Source organism: Enoplosus armatus, chromosome 20 (genome assembly GCF_043641665.1).
Source record: "Enoplosus armatus isolate fEnoArm2 chromosome 20, fEnoArm2.hap1, whole genome shotgun sequence".
Lineage (NCBI taxonomy): Eukaryota > Metazoa > Chordata > Actinopteri > Centrarchiformes > Enoplosidae > Enoplosus > Enoplosus armatus.
In genome coordinates, this window is record NC_092199.1 from 3,926,123 (window position 1) to 3,944,323 (window position 18,201).

General features: G+C 40.5%; 2 protein-coding genes and 1 non-coding gene across 4 annotated transcripts; 1 reads left to right on the plus strand and 2 right to left on the minus strand.

Annotated features, from left to right (window-relative positions):
• Window positions 1-339: 339 nt before the first annotated feature.
• On the minus strand, window positions 340-411 carry trnac-gca (transfer RNA cysteine (anticodon GCA)). Its single transcript has one exon. It is a non-coding gene; the product is annotated as a tRNA-Cys (tRNA).
• A 1,096-nt stretch (window positions 412-1,507) lies between these two features.
• LOC139302958 (LIM and SH3 domain protein 1-like) lies at window positions 1,508-10,616 on the plus strand. Of its 2 annotated transcripts, XM_070926618.1 has the most exons (8): window positions 1,508-1,621; window positions 2,594-2,688; window positions 3,784-3,868; window positions 5,907-6,014; window positions 7,342-7,449; window positions 9,093-9,162; window positions 9,264-9,352; window positions 9,961-10,616. In XM_070926618.1, exons 1-8 carry the CDS (start codon window positions 1,553-1,555, stop codon window positions 10,132-10,134), a joined length of 798 nt encoding a protein of 265 aa, XP_070782719.1. In that variant the 5' UTR covers window positions 1,508-1,552; the 3' UTR covers window positions 10,135-10,616. The 2 variants fall into 2 exon arrangements, with proteins under 2 accessions (XP_070782719.1, XP_070782718.1); XM_070926617.1 differs by lacking the exon at window positions 5,907-6,014 and having other exon boundaries at window positions 1,549-1,621.
• Window positions 10,617-10,745: 129 nt separating this feature from the next.
• On the minus strand, window positions 10,746-17,800 carry LOC139303430 (kelch domain-containing protein 1-like). The gene is made up of 13 exons (XM_070927249.1): window positions 17,546-17,800; window positions 16,748-16,818; window positions 16,354-16,471; window positions 15,065-15,177; window positions 14,780-14,870; window positions 14,451-14,549; window positions 14,224-14,298; window positions 13,585-13,643; window positions 13,363-13,475; window positions 12,853-12,925; window positions 12,541-12,625; window positions 11,608-11,687; window positions 10,746-11,103 (listed from the first exon to the last, which is right to left on the minus strand). Exons 1-13 carry the CDS (start codon window positions 17,645-17,647, stop codon window positions 10,968-10,970), a joined length of 1,215 nt encoding a protein of 404 aa, XP_070783350.1. The 5' UTR covers window positions 17,648-17,800; the 3' UTR covers window positions 10,746-10,967.
• Window positions 17,801-18,201: the final 401 nt, after the last annotated feature.

Consider the following 18,201-nt stretch of genomic DNA (forward strand, 5'->3'; position numbering starts at 1 on the left):
GTAGTGAAGGTGGAACATACCATTCTAAAGAGGGGGTGGAATAGTCCAACTGATGCTAGAATTAATAATACAATATTTATAAAGGATAGTAAAACGATATTTGGAATACTTGTAAATAAGTAAATAAATAAAAGTGAGTGAAAAATATGGCTACATTTGTGACGTTTGATTTAGGTTTCAAGGTGCAAAGAAATATGACTTCCAACATGGCGAGGAGATCTTGCATCTAGTCGGTAACTGGCAACGGTATACCATAACGGTTACCGTGCATCGTGTTCGCTTCCCAGTCACTGTGTCAATGTAAGTACAACGAAAACACGTTAAATCGAATTGGAAAAGAGGGGGCACCCGGATTTGAACCGGGGACCTCTTGATCTGCAGTCAAATGCTCTACCACTGAGCTATACCCCCGTTGACGACCACATGAGAAACCACTCTGTATTTAAATATACCCTGATATGAGGTATGTTTGTCATATTTGGTATGTACCACCGTACTACGACGTGTGTTAGCACGGTGAACTACGATTTAGCTGAACCATAGACTGTACATAAAAAACCTATGGTTTAAACCATAACGGAGCATAACATTCACAGTGAAAACAAGATGGCTACTGCAGTTGTAATTTCTGTCAATCTCCGGCAGATGGCGCCATAGTTGACTAACTTGACCTAACTGGTAGTGAAGACTCGTGTGGCCATCAAATGTTTTATCTCAGTTAATTATTGTTATCAAGGCGTATAAATGTGTCTTCTGTCTTACGTCATCGCCTTCGTTATTTCTAAATGGCTTAATGTAGGTTAATATTTCAGGTGCGTTTAAAACAGAGCAAAATGGTAATACAAATGGGGATACACAATGTGTGTCTCCTAATGAGTTAAAACAGCGGTTTTAACTTAACTTGGTCTTTGATTTAAAGTGAATATATCCTCTTGTTTCTCTATCCTCAGTTGTTTTCGCCCTAACTATTAAAGTTTTGCCGACATGTATGTGTCTATAACGTCCGTCCTTACCGTATTATGTTAGTACAGTTTATTATGTTAAGGGTGCTTTCATATTATGTGTATATTCAGCGTAAATCGCTGCTCCTTTTAAGGTTATTACGGATTCCCTTTGATGCATTTGATGCTGCCTTCATAGAAACCCGTCATTTCAAAATACTAAGTAGGTTGTGTAAATACAAGTCAATAATGACCAACAGTTGTCTTTGTAGTTGTTGTGATTTTAATATCAAAACTGTGTCAACAAATCTTTGGCGTTTAGACAATCTACACGCTATTTCGACGCCTGTCTGGTAACTTATTACGCGCATACAACAATAGAATATTCCTATATCCGACTGTTCCTTAAGGCATCATGAAAGCTTAGTGCTTCGCGCTGGACTCCTCCTCGCCTTGAGGTCTCGTCCGTATATTAATTGAAATGCCTGCAGGCGAAGAAGAGGAGGAGGACAGCTCGTTTCCCAGCTCTTCATCGCAGCCTGTACTTTACTTCTCAACACTTTTTTTTTTTCTGGATCAGTGAGTTATTGTGTCGGAATCACTGCGCCATCATGAATCCGCCCTGTGGAAGATGCAATAAACCAGTTTACCCCACAGAAAAGATAAATTGCCTTGATAAGGTAAGGTGATACAAGTCCGTTCACTAACCAAATGTCTCTTTGATATTCAAAATTTAACTTACATCTGTAGAGATTTAGTAAATCTAAATATTCTTGTCTGATAATAAGTTTCATACAGTAGGCACACACTTCTTTTTTCCTGACCATCTTTTGATTACAAACTTTTTTTGTGTCCTGTGTTGCAGACTTCTCACAAGAGTGGGGCACAATTTAAATGCATTGCTTAAAACTTGTAAAATGCTTTTAAAAAGGACAAAGATGATCAGAGAGGCAGAAGTATTGTTTACCTTTGTGTCACCAACTGTTTTTGAAAGACTAGATGATTTATACTGAATAATCTGGCCGATTCTGTGGCTGCCTATACCATCATTTGTGTGCACACACATGCACAATAATATACAATGCATACACACATATACTGTATATACACAAAAAACACACACACAAACACACACGAAGGAGTGTTGACGAGAAAAACCACATCCGGTAGATAAACATTGGCCACAAACCTCTAAATGATAAAAAAAAAGAACAGAGTACAGAGACAGAGTTGAGATGTACAACCAGAAACGGCCTCGGTTCATTTAATCAATTCAAATACACAGTCAAAGCAAAATAATGTGATTAACAGTGGCGAGCTGGATTATTCGCACATGGGAAAGTGTTTTTTGTCTATGCAGTCAGGTGCTCAGGCAACAGAGAGGATTCAAACACTGTATGTTTTGGGGTAAACAGTAAAAACATCTGCCTGGACCTGGAGTTTGCATTAAGACATTGGGAATCTTTTTATTTTTATTTTATTTACTTTCATCCATACCTTAATTAGGCAATTGGCACTACACAGGTTTTAATATGCATTTAAACAAACAAATATTAATTTTCACGTGGAAATTTCACATCTCTTGATGCAGAGATGGGATTATTACTATTTCACACTTCATCTCTGACTTTTTGCTCTCTTCCTCTCTCTAGTATTGGCACAAAGGTTGTTTCAGCTGCGAGGTATGCAAGATGGCCCTGAGCATGACGACCTATAAAGGCTTTGAGAAGAAACCTTACTGCAGTATGTGAGTGTTTACACCACACTGATCGTCCTGATGCTTAAAATGACAAAACAGTTCAGAGTCACAGGACAACATCTGATTCTGTGTTGTCTTGTAGGAGTGACCAAGAAAGTAACATTTCAGGGCTGCCTCTTTACTATCTATTTGTCTTTACTCCCATTTATTCGTGGATAAGTCGTACTTCATCCTCCATGACTGCATCACTAGCAACTTAATCAATACATCCAGTCTAAAGGGTTAATAAGGAAAACTTAAAATGGCCAAAGGTGAAATAAAAGAGAGCCACACATCTAACAGAATAGTTACATATAGGAAAAATATGAAGAATTTAGTTCGAATTGAAAATATAAAAACATACACTTGTGTACTCTGGAATAAACTCTGCCTGACTACAATTAAGTAAATCTACAAGTCAACATAACCAAAGGAGCCAAGAAATCTTCAAAAATAGTCCCACAACTTTGCACCTCTAGAGTTTATTTCTCTAGTAGTAATAATTGTCTAATATTCTTTGTAACCCGCTACTTCCAATTAAGTTATTACAGATTTTGTTCCGCAGAAAACCATCATTCGTAAACCTTTAGTGGGATTTGTAAAAGCAGTTAAATACTTTTTAAAATATATATTCTAGAGGCACTTGAGGGGAGAGAGAGGGGGGGGGGGGATGACATGCAATGTGTGTGGTTTAAGGTCAACGTCTTTCCCCAGTGCAGCTGAATACTTGGTTATCTTTGTTATTGGTTGATTTTACATGCTTTACCTTGAAAAATATCAGACAAAATCTTAATTTAGATCAACATAAAGCTTTTTGTTTACAGGGTCATTTTGCAGAGCTCAACATGAATGTCACAGAAAGCGTCCAAAAAGTTTAGATATTAGATTCTCACATTAGACACAAACAAAACAAAAACGCTCTGTAGAGTTCATTCCTCGAGTGGTAAGAATTGTGAGAATATGAGAATATATTTATTCGCAAAATCATGAACTAACCTATTTAACCTTTATATATATTTACTGAAAAGACATGAAGCAGGACTACAGTTAACCTCTAACACTGCCTTGGAGAGTGATTTCTGTGATTCTCCTCTTTTCTTTCAGGCATTACCCCAAAACCTCCTTCACCATCGTGACCGACACCCCCGAGAATCTGCGTCTCAAACAACAGAGCATGCTCAACAGCCAGGTCAGACGAACACACATCAGCCCCGTCACTCGCCTCTGTCTCTGTTTTCTGTCACCGGCAGAGATACTCGTCCTAATCTCGTTGCGTCATCGCGACCCGGTTGTATCTTCTCCCTCTCTTATCTGTCTCCTCCACTCAGCTCTTTGTCCGTCTCACAGCAGGAGACGAGGACACACCTCTCATGACAATTGGATTCCTTCGATTTAATCAAATGAACCCTTTGACCGAATAATAAAATGAGAGCACGCTAGCTTGACTTTGATCTGTAAAGATTTGAGACTGAAACCAAATCTGAGCTTTATGAAGTGGGAATGTTTCTCCAAAGTGATCAGAACTCGGACACTTAAATCTCTCGTCCTTTTCGTTCTCTTTTTCATGTGGCACCGGCTCAACTCAGCCGCCGTGACTGAGCTCTAATCTTATCACACTCTTCAAGCCAGTCATTTATCCTGATTTAAGGGATAAATCCTCCAAGTCACGCAAAATTAAAGAGATTCCTTTACAGTTAGAGTTTTACTTAAGGGATCGTCCTGTCACTCAACATTTGGAGGCTTTTCTTCTCCTGCAAAAGGTACAAAAGTTTTCAGTCTGAAATAGAAGCATTTCCTAAAACTCAAATCACCAGTTTGTTTTAATGCTGCATTTTTGTTTTAAACTTGCCACCAAACTGTTTGTAAAACTGAATCTTTAATCTGAGAAGAGATAAATCTGTCAGCGTTATCAGTGCAGCACTCTGTACCTGCTGAAATACCCACAGTAGAAGTCCTATGTCATATGCCTAAGCTGTAGGCTAATCGACTAGCCTAGCTTTATGCTTAAGCTAAGCTAATCAACTGCTGGATCTGACTCATGATGGACCATTTGTTTTGTCCATTATTCAACACCATAACTCAGCAACAGAAGGGGAGATTGTGACCATATTTCACAGTTGGTCGGACACTGAATAGGTGACACTTTTGACTCAAAGGTCAAAGGTAATTGTGACCTCAAAATAGTTTTTTTTTTTAGCCATAATTAAAGAATGAATTCCAGATTTCACACACATGTTGGCTGGGACGACACAACGAGGAAACAACAACTAGCACAGTACGGACTTTCACTTCCTGCCTCATTTGGAATCACGTGACTGCAAACAACCTATTGGAGAGCGCAGAGCTAATCGTGATGGTGTGAGTGAGTGAGTTTCACCAACATTTTGTGTAGCTATACACTATAAGAATCCATCTTTACATAGTAATCAAGTACATGTGTACCTGTTTAGCCAATACATCTACGATCATCAGTGCAACAGATCATACATACTTTCATTCAGTTACAACTGTGGGGCAGTGATTCTATTTTCTTATAACATTCATACTAGATTCATTATTCTTAAGCTGTTTTTGTCGAGACTCTAAATGTCTGAAACAAGCACCTGATGTAACCACACAGACGGGGCGAGAGTGGTTCCATTTTTGGTTGAAACCCTTTTAAACTATCATGTAACATAACTATGCTATTATGCTACACGATTGTTATGATAACATGATCAAATTTACACCAAAAGCTGTTTCCTCCTCTCTCTCTCTCTCTCTCTCTCTCTCTCTCTCTCTCTCTCTCTGCCCATTCCTCTCGTCTCATCCAACCAACCCAGTTCATTGTTTATAACCATAAAAGTCTCGGCATTCAAGCTCTTTAACGGAGACAGCATATTCCTCATAGCAAGAACATGACTCACTTGTGTGTGTGTGTGTGTGTGTGTGTGTACAATGTGTGGGGATCTCAGATTTACTGTCAACTAAACATTTTGGCTTTGTTTAATATTGCAAGTGTTTCCCCCGGGCCCAAACGTACACGGGAATTTGACAGATAGCTGTTTAAAGCACAGCATGTAGTGTTTATGTATATTTGTGAATCACATTCAGTGAAAGTGTGCGTGCAACCTCATGAAATCCAACCCTTTAATCTATTTGTTGTCATTTTGAAGAACACGACCGAGAAGTCAACCTCAGGAACCCTTCTGTCTAAAGACTGAGTTTCTTAAATTACAAATTTGCAGGCGCTCTATAAGGAGGACTTTGAAAAGAACAAGGGCAAAGGTTTCAGCGTGGTGGCCGACACTCCGGAGATGCAGAGAGTGAAGAAGACACAAGACCAGATCAGTCACGTACGTCCGGTTCACCTCGAAAACCGCAGAGCATCGAATAATCAAATAACACTCTTAATCTTAGCTGTAGTTCTTCATTCGTCTCTACAGTCATAACATCTCGTCGATTTACTTTTTTCTTTCATTTTTAGAGACAAGTTTTAGATGTGACGTCTTTCCGACCTCTAAATGTGTCTGTGTATATGTATGTGTCTGCATGTCTGCATGCACTTTTATGAAAATATGTCCCTTAACATGTAAACTTGCTCGTTAAATCAGTCGTAAGTGGTTTAGATCCAATGCTGCATTCAGGTTGTGTTGAAATTTATCGTTGCTGACTGACTTGAGACGTAAAAATCATAGCAGCCTTGTTCCCAACCTGCAAAATAAGACCCACAAATAAGACAGTTTTTAATCAAAACTATTATTTTTCAGATTTAATCTCAAATATTTAGTTTTCGTTTGTTCTTGTGAAATACCATATAGTTGTATGTCTTCAGGCCTCTGAAAATGTGTTATTTGATTGACTTTAATTGAGAAAAAGGTTTTTTTCCAGGAGCATTTTGTAACAGCACGATGTCATTCAACTGATACCAATACACCATGAATGCAGCTTATAACTCCATGTTTTCAGATGAAGTGAAGGATAAAACTGTGCATGAATTAAAAATATAACAAATCTGATGAAACTCTTTCACTCCAGCTGTGTCATATAACATACTTGTCAACAAGCTTAAAGGAATCGTTCGACATTATGGGAAATACTGCATAAGATTATTGGCTTTCTTAACGAGAGTTAGATGAGAAGATAAATATGACGCTAGAACCAGCAGCTGGTTAGCTTAGCTTAGCATAAAGACTGGAAACAGGGGGAAACAGCTAGCCTGGCTCTGTCTAAAGGTAACAAAATCTGCCTACAAGCACCTCTAAAGCTCGAGCTATGTCTTCTTTGTTTCCATGAATCCATACAAAAACTGAAGTGTAGAAATGACGAGTTGCAATGTTACGGGGGGTTATGAGTCGGACTATTTCTTGGCCAGGCGCAGTGACGGTGACGCGAGGCTCCAGGAAGTCTTCGGATGAAACACTAGTGCACTTTAGAATTGCTAGTAGGAGGCTTTTATCACCTTTGGAAAGAGCCAAGCTAGCTGCTTCCTCCTGTTTCCAGTTTTTATGCTAAGCTAAGCTAACTGGCTGCTGGCTTCATTTTTAACGTGCCGACATGAGATAAGTATTAACTTTCTCATCTAACCCTTGACCAGGGAGTGAATAAGCGTATTTCCCAAAATATCGAACTAAATTAGATGTTTGTGTTTTTTTAAATATTTTATTTAACTGTAAATTTCAGGCTCTTTACAAGGAGGACTTTGAAAAGAACAAGGGCAAAGGTTTCAGCGTGGTGGTCGACACTCCGGAGATGCAGAGAGTGAAGAAGACACAAGACCAGATCAGTAATGTAAGTGCGGTCCTCCTGAGAAACACTGGGAAATCTTAAAGGGTCAGTTCAAAGTGCAAAACAATGCATTTTCTCCCTTCGAGTGATATCTGGGACGTGACGATGTTTTAAAATATGACATTTTCCAGAAACAGTGTCCCTACTTTTGGATAGCCATTTTGTTTGTCGTTGTGTGTTCTGGTGCTGTTATTTTAATCAACCGCTTGCGAGGGACATATCCAACCCACTGACGTCTTTTTCAGCCCACTTAGAAGCTGCGGTAGTTTCTAGGAACAATTAACATTTTGTAAGAGTATTGAAGGAATTTGCCAAATTCATAGTCGTTAAGTTTCTGTAAGGCTTGTCATTTTTGTGGCAAGTTTTCTGTCACAATTATTCTTAATCAGCTGTACATGTAGATGAAATGTAGACAGCGATTCAGAGGTCTGAAACCAGGTTAGTTAATCCACAGAACAGAATGTAAACTGATTTCATGGAGGCTGTTTCTTTGGTGAAAAGTAGCTCCAGTGAAAACTGTTGCTCTCAGCACCACAAACTAAATTCTTAAATTAACTTAATGTAACATGTTGACATATCATATCATAACTTCATTCAAGTCTAAAAATCTTCTGCTCAGAAAAGAAACCTTTAATCTAACTTCACTGTGAAACATCTGGTAGATATTTCACTGTAAAAACACTTTAACTGTGCCAAAAATGATGGAGCGCAGTGTTTGTTTCCACAAGGGACAAAAAACCCCCCCAAAAAACAAGCACGACGTGGCCAGATACAAGCAGCAAGTCGAGCCATTTCCCTAAGACACAACAGGAAAGCATCGCGACCCAAAAGCGGGAGCCATTTCAGAGCAGGATGGTAGATTTGGTTCAGTTCACAAAGCTGAGAGGAGAAACTGCTCCACGCTGCAGAGAAGGATCCTGCAGAGACACACAGGCACATTTCAGACATTTCTCCTCGTCCACTGAGGAGCAGCTGCCCTATATGGTCAAAGTCTCTCAGCTGTGGACACACACACACACATGCATACCACACTGAAACACACACAGACTTTCTCTTTTTTCTCTCATGAGAGCTCGAGTTGCAGAAAGGAATGACGGGTGATAAGCTGCATGTCAAAAGGGCAAAATCTACTAACTTTCTTTTCCACTGGTTCCTTTCTTTCTTTAATTTATTTTTTGTTTTTCCTTTTTTTAGTCTCTCTATCTCCTCCAGTCTTTTTCCCTTCATGTCCTCCTTCTGTTTGCTCCTCCTGAGGGCTGTTGAGGACACATGGGGCTGTCCCTTCTTTTCCTTATTCAACGTCCAGTTTTCCTCTTCCAGCCAGGGCTTCACAATCCAAACAACAGAGCTAACATTGTTAGTACATACATCTTTATTAGTGTCACCGTAAGATGAGAAAATGAAACGCACCAGATCTGAAAACTTCTTTGCTTGAAGTCGGTAGGAGGTTTAAAGGCCAGAAATGTTGCCTTTGCAGCAGAGAAAACCCCCCTCATCATCTCTCAGCACCTCCTAAAATGGAGAGCTACTTCTTCTCACGGACAACTTGAGGTTCAACAGTCAAATGTTAGAGTGTGGCATCCTGATGTGGTTTTAACGTGTGTGTGCGCGCGTGTGTGTGTGTGTGTTGCTGCCTGTGTGTGCAGATAAAGTACCATGAAGAATTTGAGAAGAGCAGGATTCGAAGTGACGCACCTCCTCCTGAAAATAGACAAGGTAAGGCACATTTTGAGACACACTGCTTTAAATAACCGTATATATTTGTTGTATTAACTGTGTGTGTGTGTGTGTGTGTGTGTGTGTGTGTGTGTGTGTAGACTATGAAGAGCAACCACCCAACCCTGAGAGATTCAGTCAGCCGGGTGGACAAATGCGTCCTGCTGCTGTAGCACCACCTAGTGGAGGGGTAAGGCTAATACATAGAAGTACACTATATGGCCAAAAGTCTGTGGACGCCTGAACATTACATCGATATGTCATTCTGAAACAATAGGGGTTAGAGTTAGTTAGATTAATCTGCAGCTACAACAGCCTCCACTCTTATGGTTTGCTCCCAACACTGATTGGTGATCAGGTATAAAACAAGGGTGTCTACAGACTTTAGGCCGCATCGTGCAGCATGTATTTGTTTGTGATGCTAGGCTATTTTTAGTTTTTTTATTTTAACATATATATATTCAATTTAGTTTTATTCATATACATGTGTTTATTTACTTTGTGGTGGTGTTTGTTTGATAATAGTTTTTAGTTGTAGTTCATAAAGAAGTCTTGTTCCAGTGCATCTGTGTGTGAATGTATTTATCTTTGTGGTTTGAGTGCCAACTGTCAGTGTAGTGGTGACATGCGCTTGTGCATTTGGGTTTTACAGTATATTTTGCATGAGTGTGCGCTTATGCCTTACTCAGTAGGGAAATTCAATGCAAATTTACCTGTTTGGACTTTGTATACTTGTCATATGTCAGTGCATCTGTGTGTGAGCGCCTGTGTTTATTCATGTGTGTTTCAACTCCACAGAAACGTTACCAGGCCATGTACAGCTACACGGCAGCAGAAGCAGATGAAGTGACTCTCCAGGAGGGCGATCTGATCTTAGACGTGGAGCCGATAGACGAGGGGTGGATGTTCGGATGCAACCAGCGCACGGGGCAGCGGGGCATGCTGCCTGCTAACTACATCCGACCTGTGTGAAACAAAAACAGACACGAGGCGGTCCACCTGCTGCCACCACCAACAATCAGGCTTCTGCTCAAAATCACTTTTTGCAAATGAAGAAAATGCTGTTTTATATTTTTTAAAATGTCCCCGGCTGGTTCTGCTTTGCCTTTTCTGTCAGAAATGTGATTGTTAAACATCAGTAAAGAGGTTCTGGGTTCTTGTAATTAGTGTGAAATTCCACTTCTACTAAAGGTTAAAGTGAAATCTGTATCCTGTAACAGAAACTTGTGAAAGAGGAAGTCAGAGAGGAAAGAATAAGTTTACTTCAATACACATGGATCATTTTTAAATCTTTCTCAGGTAACATTTACCTTTTCATGTACATGTTCGAGTGCAGCCCTGAGTTTCGCCTGACAGGGAGAGATTTTCTGCAGTTTGACATTTTCTAAAACCCATTTAACACTTTAAGAAGAGATTTGATTATCTAATAATTTAATCATGTAAGCCGATTTGATTAAAACTGTAATTGTTGTTACACGTGACTTAAATGACTTCTACTATATTGTTCATTTAGGAAATGAAAAACACCACAATAACATCAATACCTTTATTCAAAAACAGATTGCACATCATCAAATCACTATATAGAATAAAAGTTTACATTATCTATTATCTAAAGTGGCTGCTTAAAATAAGGCAAAAACTTTATTTACAAAATTATCAAGTTAAAACAAACTTTAGCACCATGTTTTTTTTAAATGATTAAACACAAAAACAGACATCCCCGACACAAAGAAAGAAAACAGTTTTGTAATAAATTGATTGGCTCAGAATCGTGTCAGTAAAAGAACATTAAGCCGTCCTCTTCAGTCTGTAAGAACAGAAGTCTCAGCAGAGAAAAACGCCACGCGCTTGTCGATTTTGGTGCGTAGCTTTGACGGCAGCCAGTTCAGCTGCTTCCCAAACAGCTCCGGGTTTCTTCCTATGAAGTCTTCACACAATCTAGAGAGGAAAGAAAAAACACAGACGCTCCAGAACTACTTCGAAAAGACTGATTCTGGTTCCACAACGAGAGCAATCTGCTAAACATCCACAAAACCTGAGCTCAAAAAAGTGAGATAAAACACATTTACTTCATTGTTTAGTCAGAAAATGAACTTTCATAATCACCAAATGTTCAGAGGGTCAAATGAACACAATACAGAGAGTCATTTTAATCCATTTCATGCCATTAACATGCCGCAGCCTGTTGCCTACACATTACCAATGTAAAGCTCATTAGCGCTCAGTATCAAGAGTTTAAAGAGTCTCTGTGGACTTTGTTAAAACCACTTAATCATGTGTGAATGGACACAACATGCAAAACGTGCTCTCACAGGCTGTGAAGCGGTAACAACAAACAGGTGACCAACGCGCCAACGCAACAGAAAATACAAAAGCCACACTGTCCCAGCAAATGGATCATATATTTTACTATCAGACATAAACGTGGAGGGTTCGACGTACCTGAAGAGGGAGTACGGCTGGGTCTGAAAGATGAACACGTCTCTGCAGTGATGCTGCGATGGAGCCCTCAGAACAGCCACCTGATCAGAGGATTGACAATAAATCACATGAGGACGGACGACAGATGAAATGCTGCTCTTATTCTTTCTACTTTCAAAGTTTTCAGCCTCTTAAAATGTATTTAAAGTTTTCTTTGTGGACTGAAAACAGCTAAATGTGGGTGAAAATCTCTCTCTAACTACTGAATGAATTGGTACAAAACTCTAAGCTGTACAGACACTCATGATCCCCAGAGGATGAATCCTACTGACTTTGGTGATCCTCTGACTTCTACTCTAGCGCCATCATCAGGTCAAAATGTCCAAAACACCTGAAAACTAATGACATTCCCATCAGCCTCAGCCGCTCTTTGTTTGCTAAAGCTGACATGCGAACATGTCGCCAGCGTTCCCTGAGCAGATTATTTCAGTGTTTTCACAAGGTGGAAACATTTGTGCACTAGTCATTTGAACATATACAAACATACACATTTTCAGTAATTCAGTCTCGTTCTGACCTTAAGGACAAAATAAAATACACCACTTTTCTTTGTACAGTTCTGTTTTTGTTGGCTTCACTTGTGAAATCATGACCACATGCTTTATGCAACGCTTACTTAATCACTGAGCTATAATTGGTTCACTTGATAAAGGACATAAGTAAAAACAACGTTACAGAAGGAATGAGGGGTTTAAAAGGCATAAAGCCGTTTTCCTGACGTCTGCACAATCTTAAAAAGGCCAAAAGATTATTTGCATAACGTTTTTTCTCACTAAGACCTGGCTGTGGACCTAAAAATAAAGCTTTCAAACAACAACTTTAACCATTAAAGTGCAGTTAGGAAAGATTAACTGCTAAATTATTTAAAATCTTAAAAGTTTTCCCATCACATACCGAGTCCATGAGGATGCACATGTTGCTGCTTCCCCCGAACACAACAACATCGTTGTCACTTCCCAGGCACGCTGTGTGACACACCCTGAGGAAGACGAACGTTTGGGTGAATAAAGAAGCAATCACACACTGATTTTACTATTTACACAGACAGACTGTTGAATTTGTGACAAATTTAAATGCAGGAACTTCATACTTCTAAATGCATATTAAGAACCTGCAATCAAAGGAATTTTAGAGTCACTGGTCATATTGGATTTTATTCGCTATAAAATATGAAAATGCTTATCTGAAAATGCTTAAATGAACTACCTGGGCTTGTCCTTGTGCGGGTGTGTAATCTTGGTCCACTCTCTCTTTTGCATGTTAAATTGCCAGGCATCATCTAACAGAAAGGGGTTAATGAAATAATAATGCAGATTAAACCACAGGGAGCTGCTCCTTCTCTCTTTCGGGAAAAATAACCACTTGACGATGTCCTTCGCTTTCACTTTAAATGTCCTTCAACCTTGGGCACACTTGTCCAAGGCAGATTGTGAAGGATTAAGACGACTATAATATGCAGATAAAATGCTTTTCCTGATAGTTTCAACATTTAACATCAGGCAGAGCATGGATGGATTACTGAATTAATATTTGTTTTTGGAAAAAGTCAATTGAGCAACTACAAAAAGACATAAAACCACCACAAAGAGATGCAAAACAACCCGCGTCTGTTTGTGGACATGAGTTTTACTGAGTTTCACTAATGCAGGAGAAGTCTTGGAGCACGCAGAGTTAAACGTAGAAGCATTAGATATCGATAGTGTGGCCGAGACTCACTGAGAGTGTTTCCGTCTGTGCCGAGACCTCCGTATATGAAGAGTGTGTGGTCTGATACGGGCGTCATGGTGAACATGGAGCGCCCCAGAGGTGTACAGGATGGGGAGATGTCACTGGTGGAAAGTAAAACACACACACACAGGTCAGTAAAGAAAAGGGGTAGAAATCAAACCTAAAAAGGTAACAACTACTGTATGTGTGTAAGAATGAAGAAGGTTTTACAATTGAGTCCAGGTCCAGGTATCCAGGTCCAAGCAGAACATGTCCAACTCTGCAGTTTCCTGCAAACATTTACAAAGTCTTCACTCATCGTTTCATTGAATATGTACGATCAAAAGGCTGCTAACTCGGACACACTACATGGCCAAAAGTATGCAGACGCACGAATATTGCACCCAAAACTATGAGCGTGAATCTGTTGCTTTAACAGCCTCCACACTTCTGCTTTCAGGCTTTCCACAAGATTTTGAAGCTGCAGGTATTTGCTCCCATTCAGCCGAGACAAGAGCATTAGTGATCAGGTCTGGCTCACAGTCGTCGTTTAAATGAATCCCAAAAAAAGGTGCTGGATGGGGTTGAGTTTCAGGACTCGACACAGGTCAGTCCAGGTCTTCCACACCAAACTCAATGAAAACCATTTCTTTATAGATCTGGACTTTGTGCACAGGGGCACGTCAAAACAGGAAGGGGATGTTGAAACAGGAAAGGGCCTTCCCCAAACTGTTGGTAACACACTATTGTCTGAAATATCTTTGTATGTTGTATCATTAAGATTTCCCTTAATTGGAAACGGAGGACAAAACTATGAAAAATAAGCTCCAGACCACAAGTACACAATGGAAAGTGGACAAGCCAACTCACCATGCCACCAGAGATGTAACCTTTGTTCCCCACCAGGGCACTGGCATGGCAGCCTCTCGGGGCGGGAGCAGGACCCTGGACACGACAACAAAAACAAACTAGATTCATACATATGTAAACATGTAACATATACAGAGTTTTGTAACATTAATTCCACCGTTGTATTTTTATCCTAAAAGCCAATATAGTAAATACTACTAGACCCTCTCAGTTAACTAAAGACTCACCCGAGTCTCTGGCGAGCTCCACGTCGCAGTATGTGTGTCAAAGACATTGACTTCGTTGTTCCAGCCCCAGCACCTGAATAACGTGTTTCCAATCGTTGTCTAAAAGTAAAGTAAAAGTGGAATATGATCAAGAGCACCAAACAGACTACATGCTAAAGTTTGCACACAGTAACAATACGACAAGTGCAAGTGATGATTATCACCAAAAGAGGCAACAGGGGAAAGAACACAATTATGTTTCGCTCAAAGACACCAGTGAGACAAGAATGAAATGTATGTAAGGCCTCATTAGATATGCAGCTGCTTAGTAATGTATTAATATTATTTACCCAGGACATCTCTTCCACGACAAAGCTTGTCGATGACGTGTTTCGTACCTCCCCTATGGTCTTACATCCATATCCACCAAAGTAGATTAATCTGCACCAAGAAAAAAAAAGGACAAAATACTTCAAACTCATTTCCAAAATAAAACAGTTGAGGCGTTAAAGCTACGCTGTGAAGCTGTGAATGTGTGTTTAAAATGCAAAGTGAGCAGTTGTTCTGGGTGAAAAGGCTGCTGCTGCTGGGAGGCTCAGCTCTTCTTCATGGGTACTTGACGTGACAGGACTAACCTGTCTCTGTGCAACCAGCAGGAGTGTTTGTTTCGTGGTGAAGGCGTCTGTCCCTTGGTATCGGTCACTCTCCTCCACGAGTAGCTCTGCTCTGTGAGGTCAACACTGAACATCTACAAGCACACGGGTTCAATTCATCAGATCATCGAATGAGACTCATAAAATGACCGAATCCTTCATTTCTGTTGAGGAAGTGAATCACTAAAGACCAGAGCAGATTTTCTTTGAAACCAAATAGAAAGCTCCAGTAGAGCAAAGGTCTGATCCTGATACTGAGATGATTATTCTTTAAAGCGGTTCTCTATAAAACACTTCCTCCTGTTTCCAACAGCTATCAAACTAGATAATCAAGCTGGATAATCTGGTATGAACTTGACAAACCAGATTCCTTTTGTAGTACACATCCTGGGCTTGGAGTAAGTGACACGTCAATGTCACTTACTCAGTTTTATGAAGAACGCAATCCTTTTAAAATAGGTGAAGCTCTCTTCTTTGTGCCTCTCAGGCCTTCTGCAAGAGGTGATGTACCTCAGGAAGCTCCCTGGTTTAATAAAAAGGTTAAATGAATTGTAAAGAGCTGTTGAATTGTTAGTGACCATAAATAACAGCGGCTGCGCTGAAGGGCCCGAAGGCAGAGTGAAAAGCCGTGAGAGAGGCTCGGAAGGCATTCAGAGTGCTGCACGTGCCAAAAGTGTGTAAACAGTGAAAGAAAAAAAAAAGTGCTTTGAGCTAAAGCTAACATGCGTATGTTTTACAGGTATAATGTTGACCAAGTTCACCATCTTAGTTTAGCATGTTGGCATGCTAACATTTGCTAATTAGCACTAAAGTACAGCTGAGGCTGATGGGAACGTCGTTATCTGTTCATAAACCAAAGTATTAGACAAATTAAAAAGACAAAGTTATTGCAACTCATCCTGAGGGGAACATGAATGTTGACATCTTTCAGTGTGGACTGAAGTGGTGGAACGACATTGGAAAATAATCTCATAATAGAGACAAACACATCTTTTAAATCTGGGTTCATGTCCTACATCACATTTCCTTCCAGCTACCATCTTTGCTTTGATTGGGAACGTGGGGTCTAAACTTGGGAAACAGGTTAAAAGAGCTTGTTTATCGTGCAGCAGACAGAACATGATGGTTAGAGGAGTCTTTGGAGAACAGGAGGTTGGGTTGCTAATCGACCCTGTGGCTCTTTCAAACAAACAACAGGTATTCATCTTTCACTAACTGGCTTTAAGCTGAAAACCAGCTGCTTTTACAAAACAAGGGCCGCGGCAGCTCACCTGGTTTGAGTATCCGAGGGGGTCGCACCCTGCAAAGATGTAGAGTGTGCCGTTAACATGAGAGCCACAGAAGCCTGACAAGTCTGGGGGTTTGTCTCCAGTGATGTCCCTCCGCTCCCTGTCACACACAAAAGGAAAAGGGCAGTGAGAGAAACCTGAACACCTGCAAATGTCAAACACACACAATCATGTGGCTTTGGTTTCAACAAACACTCAGTTTGCACCTGACCGGAGGGACTAAACAACAAGAGACCAGAATAGACAAATTCTCTGTTTAACTGCAGCCTTTGTTCTTTATCAAGTTTGTGTAAAGAGAACAAAAACAAGCAGACATCCATAGCTTGAATGTCGAGATGACACAGTGTCGATAAACAGCCTTCTCTCTCCGTCTCACCACGTCCCGCTGTCTAAATCGCAGAGCCATATCTCATCGCTGGGCAACATGACATCCTCTCCGGCGACCACCTGTGAGGGAAAAGGAGGAGATAAAGTGATGTTTGAAAACACTGTGTGCTTGAATCCCTATCTGCTGAACAACGCCACCAAAAACAAAGCGTTTGGATGCAGAGTGGCACGATTACAAAGTTAAAACTGGACCACAAACAACAAGATATGACTGTAACGGCTCATGTGTATTTGAAATGTTCAGATCCAGTACAAACTGGAGAAAAACCAGGATGCAACAAGATACGGTCTGAGAAATGTTATCATGTTGAAGCATGTTCATGCAGTGAACAACAATGTTCTTTACAGGCAGTTCATACAATACATACTACCTTCATGACGGTTATAATGTTCAGTTTTAATTCACAGGGTTTTACATTCAGCAGCTGTAGTTTGTGTGTGGAGAGGGTCCACATTATTTTGTCCAATCCATTTATATCACAAAGGGTAGACAAAATATTAGAGACACCTCTCAGTATAATTCAACAGCACTAAACTACAAACTACACCCTCCGAGATGAATCAACACCCCCAACCTTCATGAAAAGGTAGAATTTAACTACCTAATAAAATGGCCACTGAGTGTGTGTCAACTTATTTTAAAGTAGTTGATTTCATCGTGTCATTATACAAAAAAAACAAACACTGGAGACCGGAGGACACACAAAGTTCCCGGAGGACAAACGGAGGCTTGTTTATCTCGTGATGCGCACCTGCACAGGTACACCTGCACGGCGACGCTTCCTACCTGGTAGCCCCCCCACACGTACAGCGTGTTGCGGTCTATGAACGCCGTGTGGCTGCTTCTCTCCAGCCGGCTCACCGGGGCGGTTCTCTCAGCAGCATCCATCCCAACCCGGGACTCCTGTTTCTCCTTCTGTTGTGCAGCGACTCGCCGCTCGAATAAAAACAACTAAAAAAAAAGAAAAGAAAAGCTTCCCCGAGAATAATCTAACAGGAATGTTGTTGTGGTGGCTCAGAGAGCAGAGGGCCGGTCTGCTGCTCCGGCTGCAGGGAGGAAAGCCGACTGGAGGGTTTGCGGAACGTGTTTTACAGGCTTGCTGTCCTCAGTTACTCCTCCCATCAGCATGATCCCTGCTGTTATGCAAGTTCACTCCCACTGAGCCCACTTGCAGTCCTGAACACCTTCAGGGTTGCGCACATCTTAATATATTAAATTAAATCTCCATGAGCTGAACCTTGTTTGTTTATTGTCTGTCTTCTACTTTGAGTTGACGCATCATTTCTGCAGTTCACGTGTAATAAAGTGAAATATAATCAGGCCAGTGGGCTCAACGTGAACTGTCGGGTTAAAGAGAGGAAAGGGGACATTTTGACTCATCAAACACAGGTGTAAACAATTAAATGAGCAATGAGTGTCTAACATGTATGTGAGGCACTTCC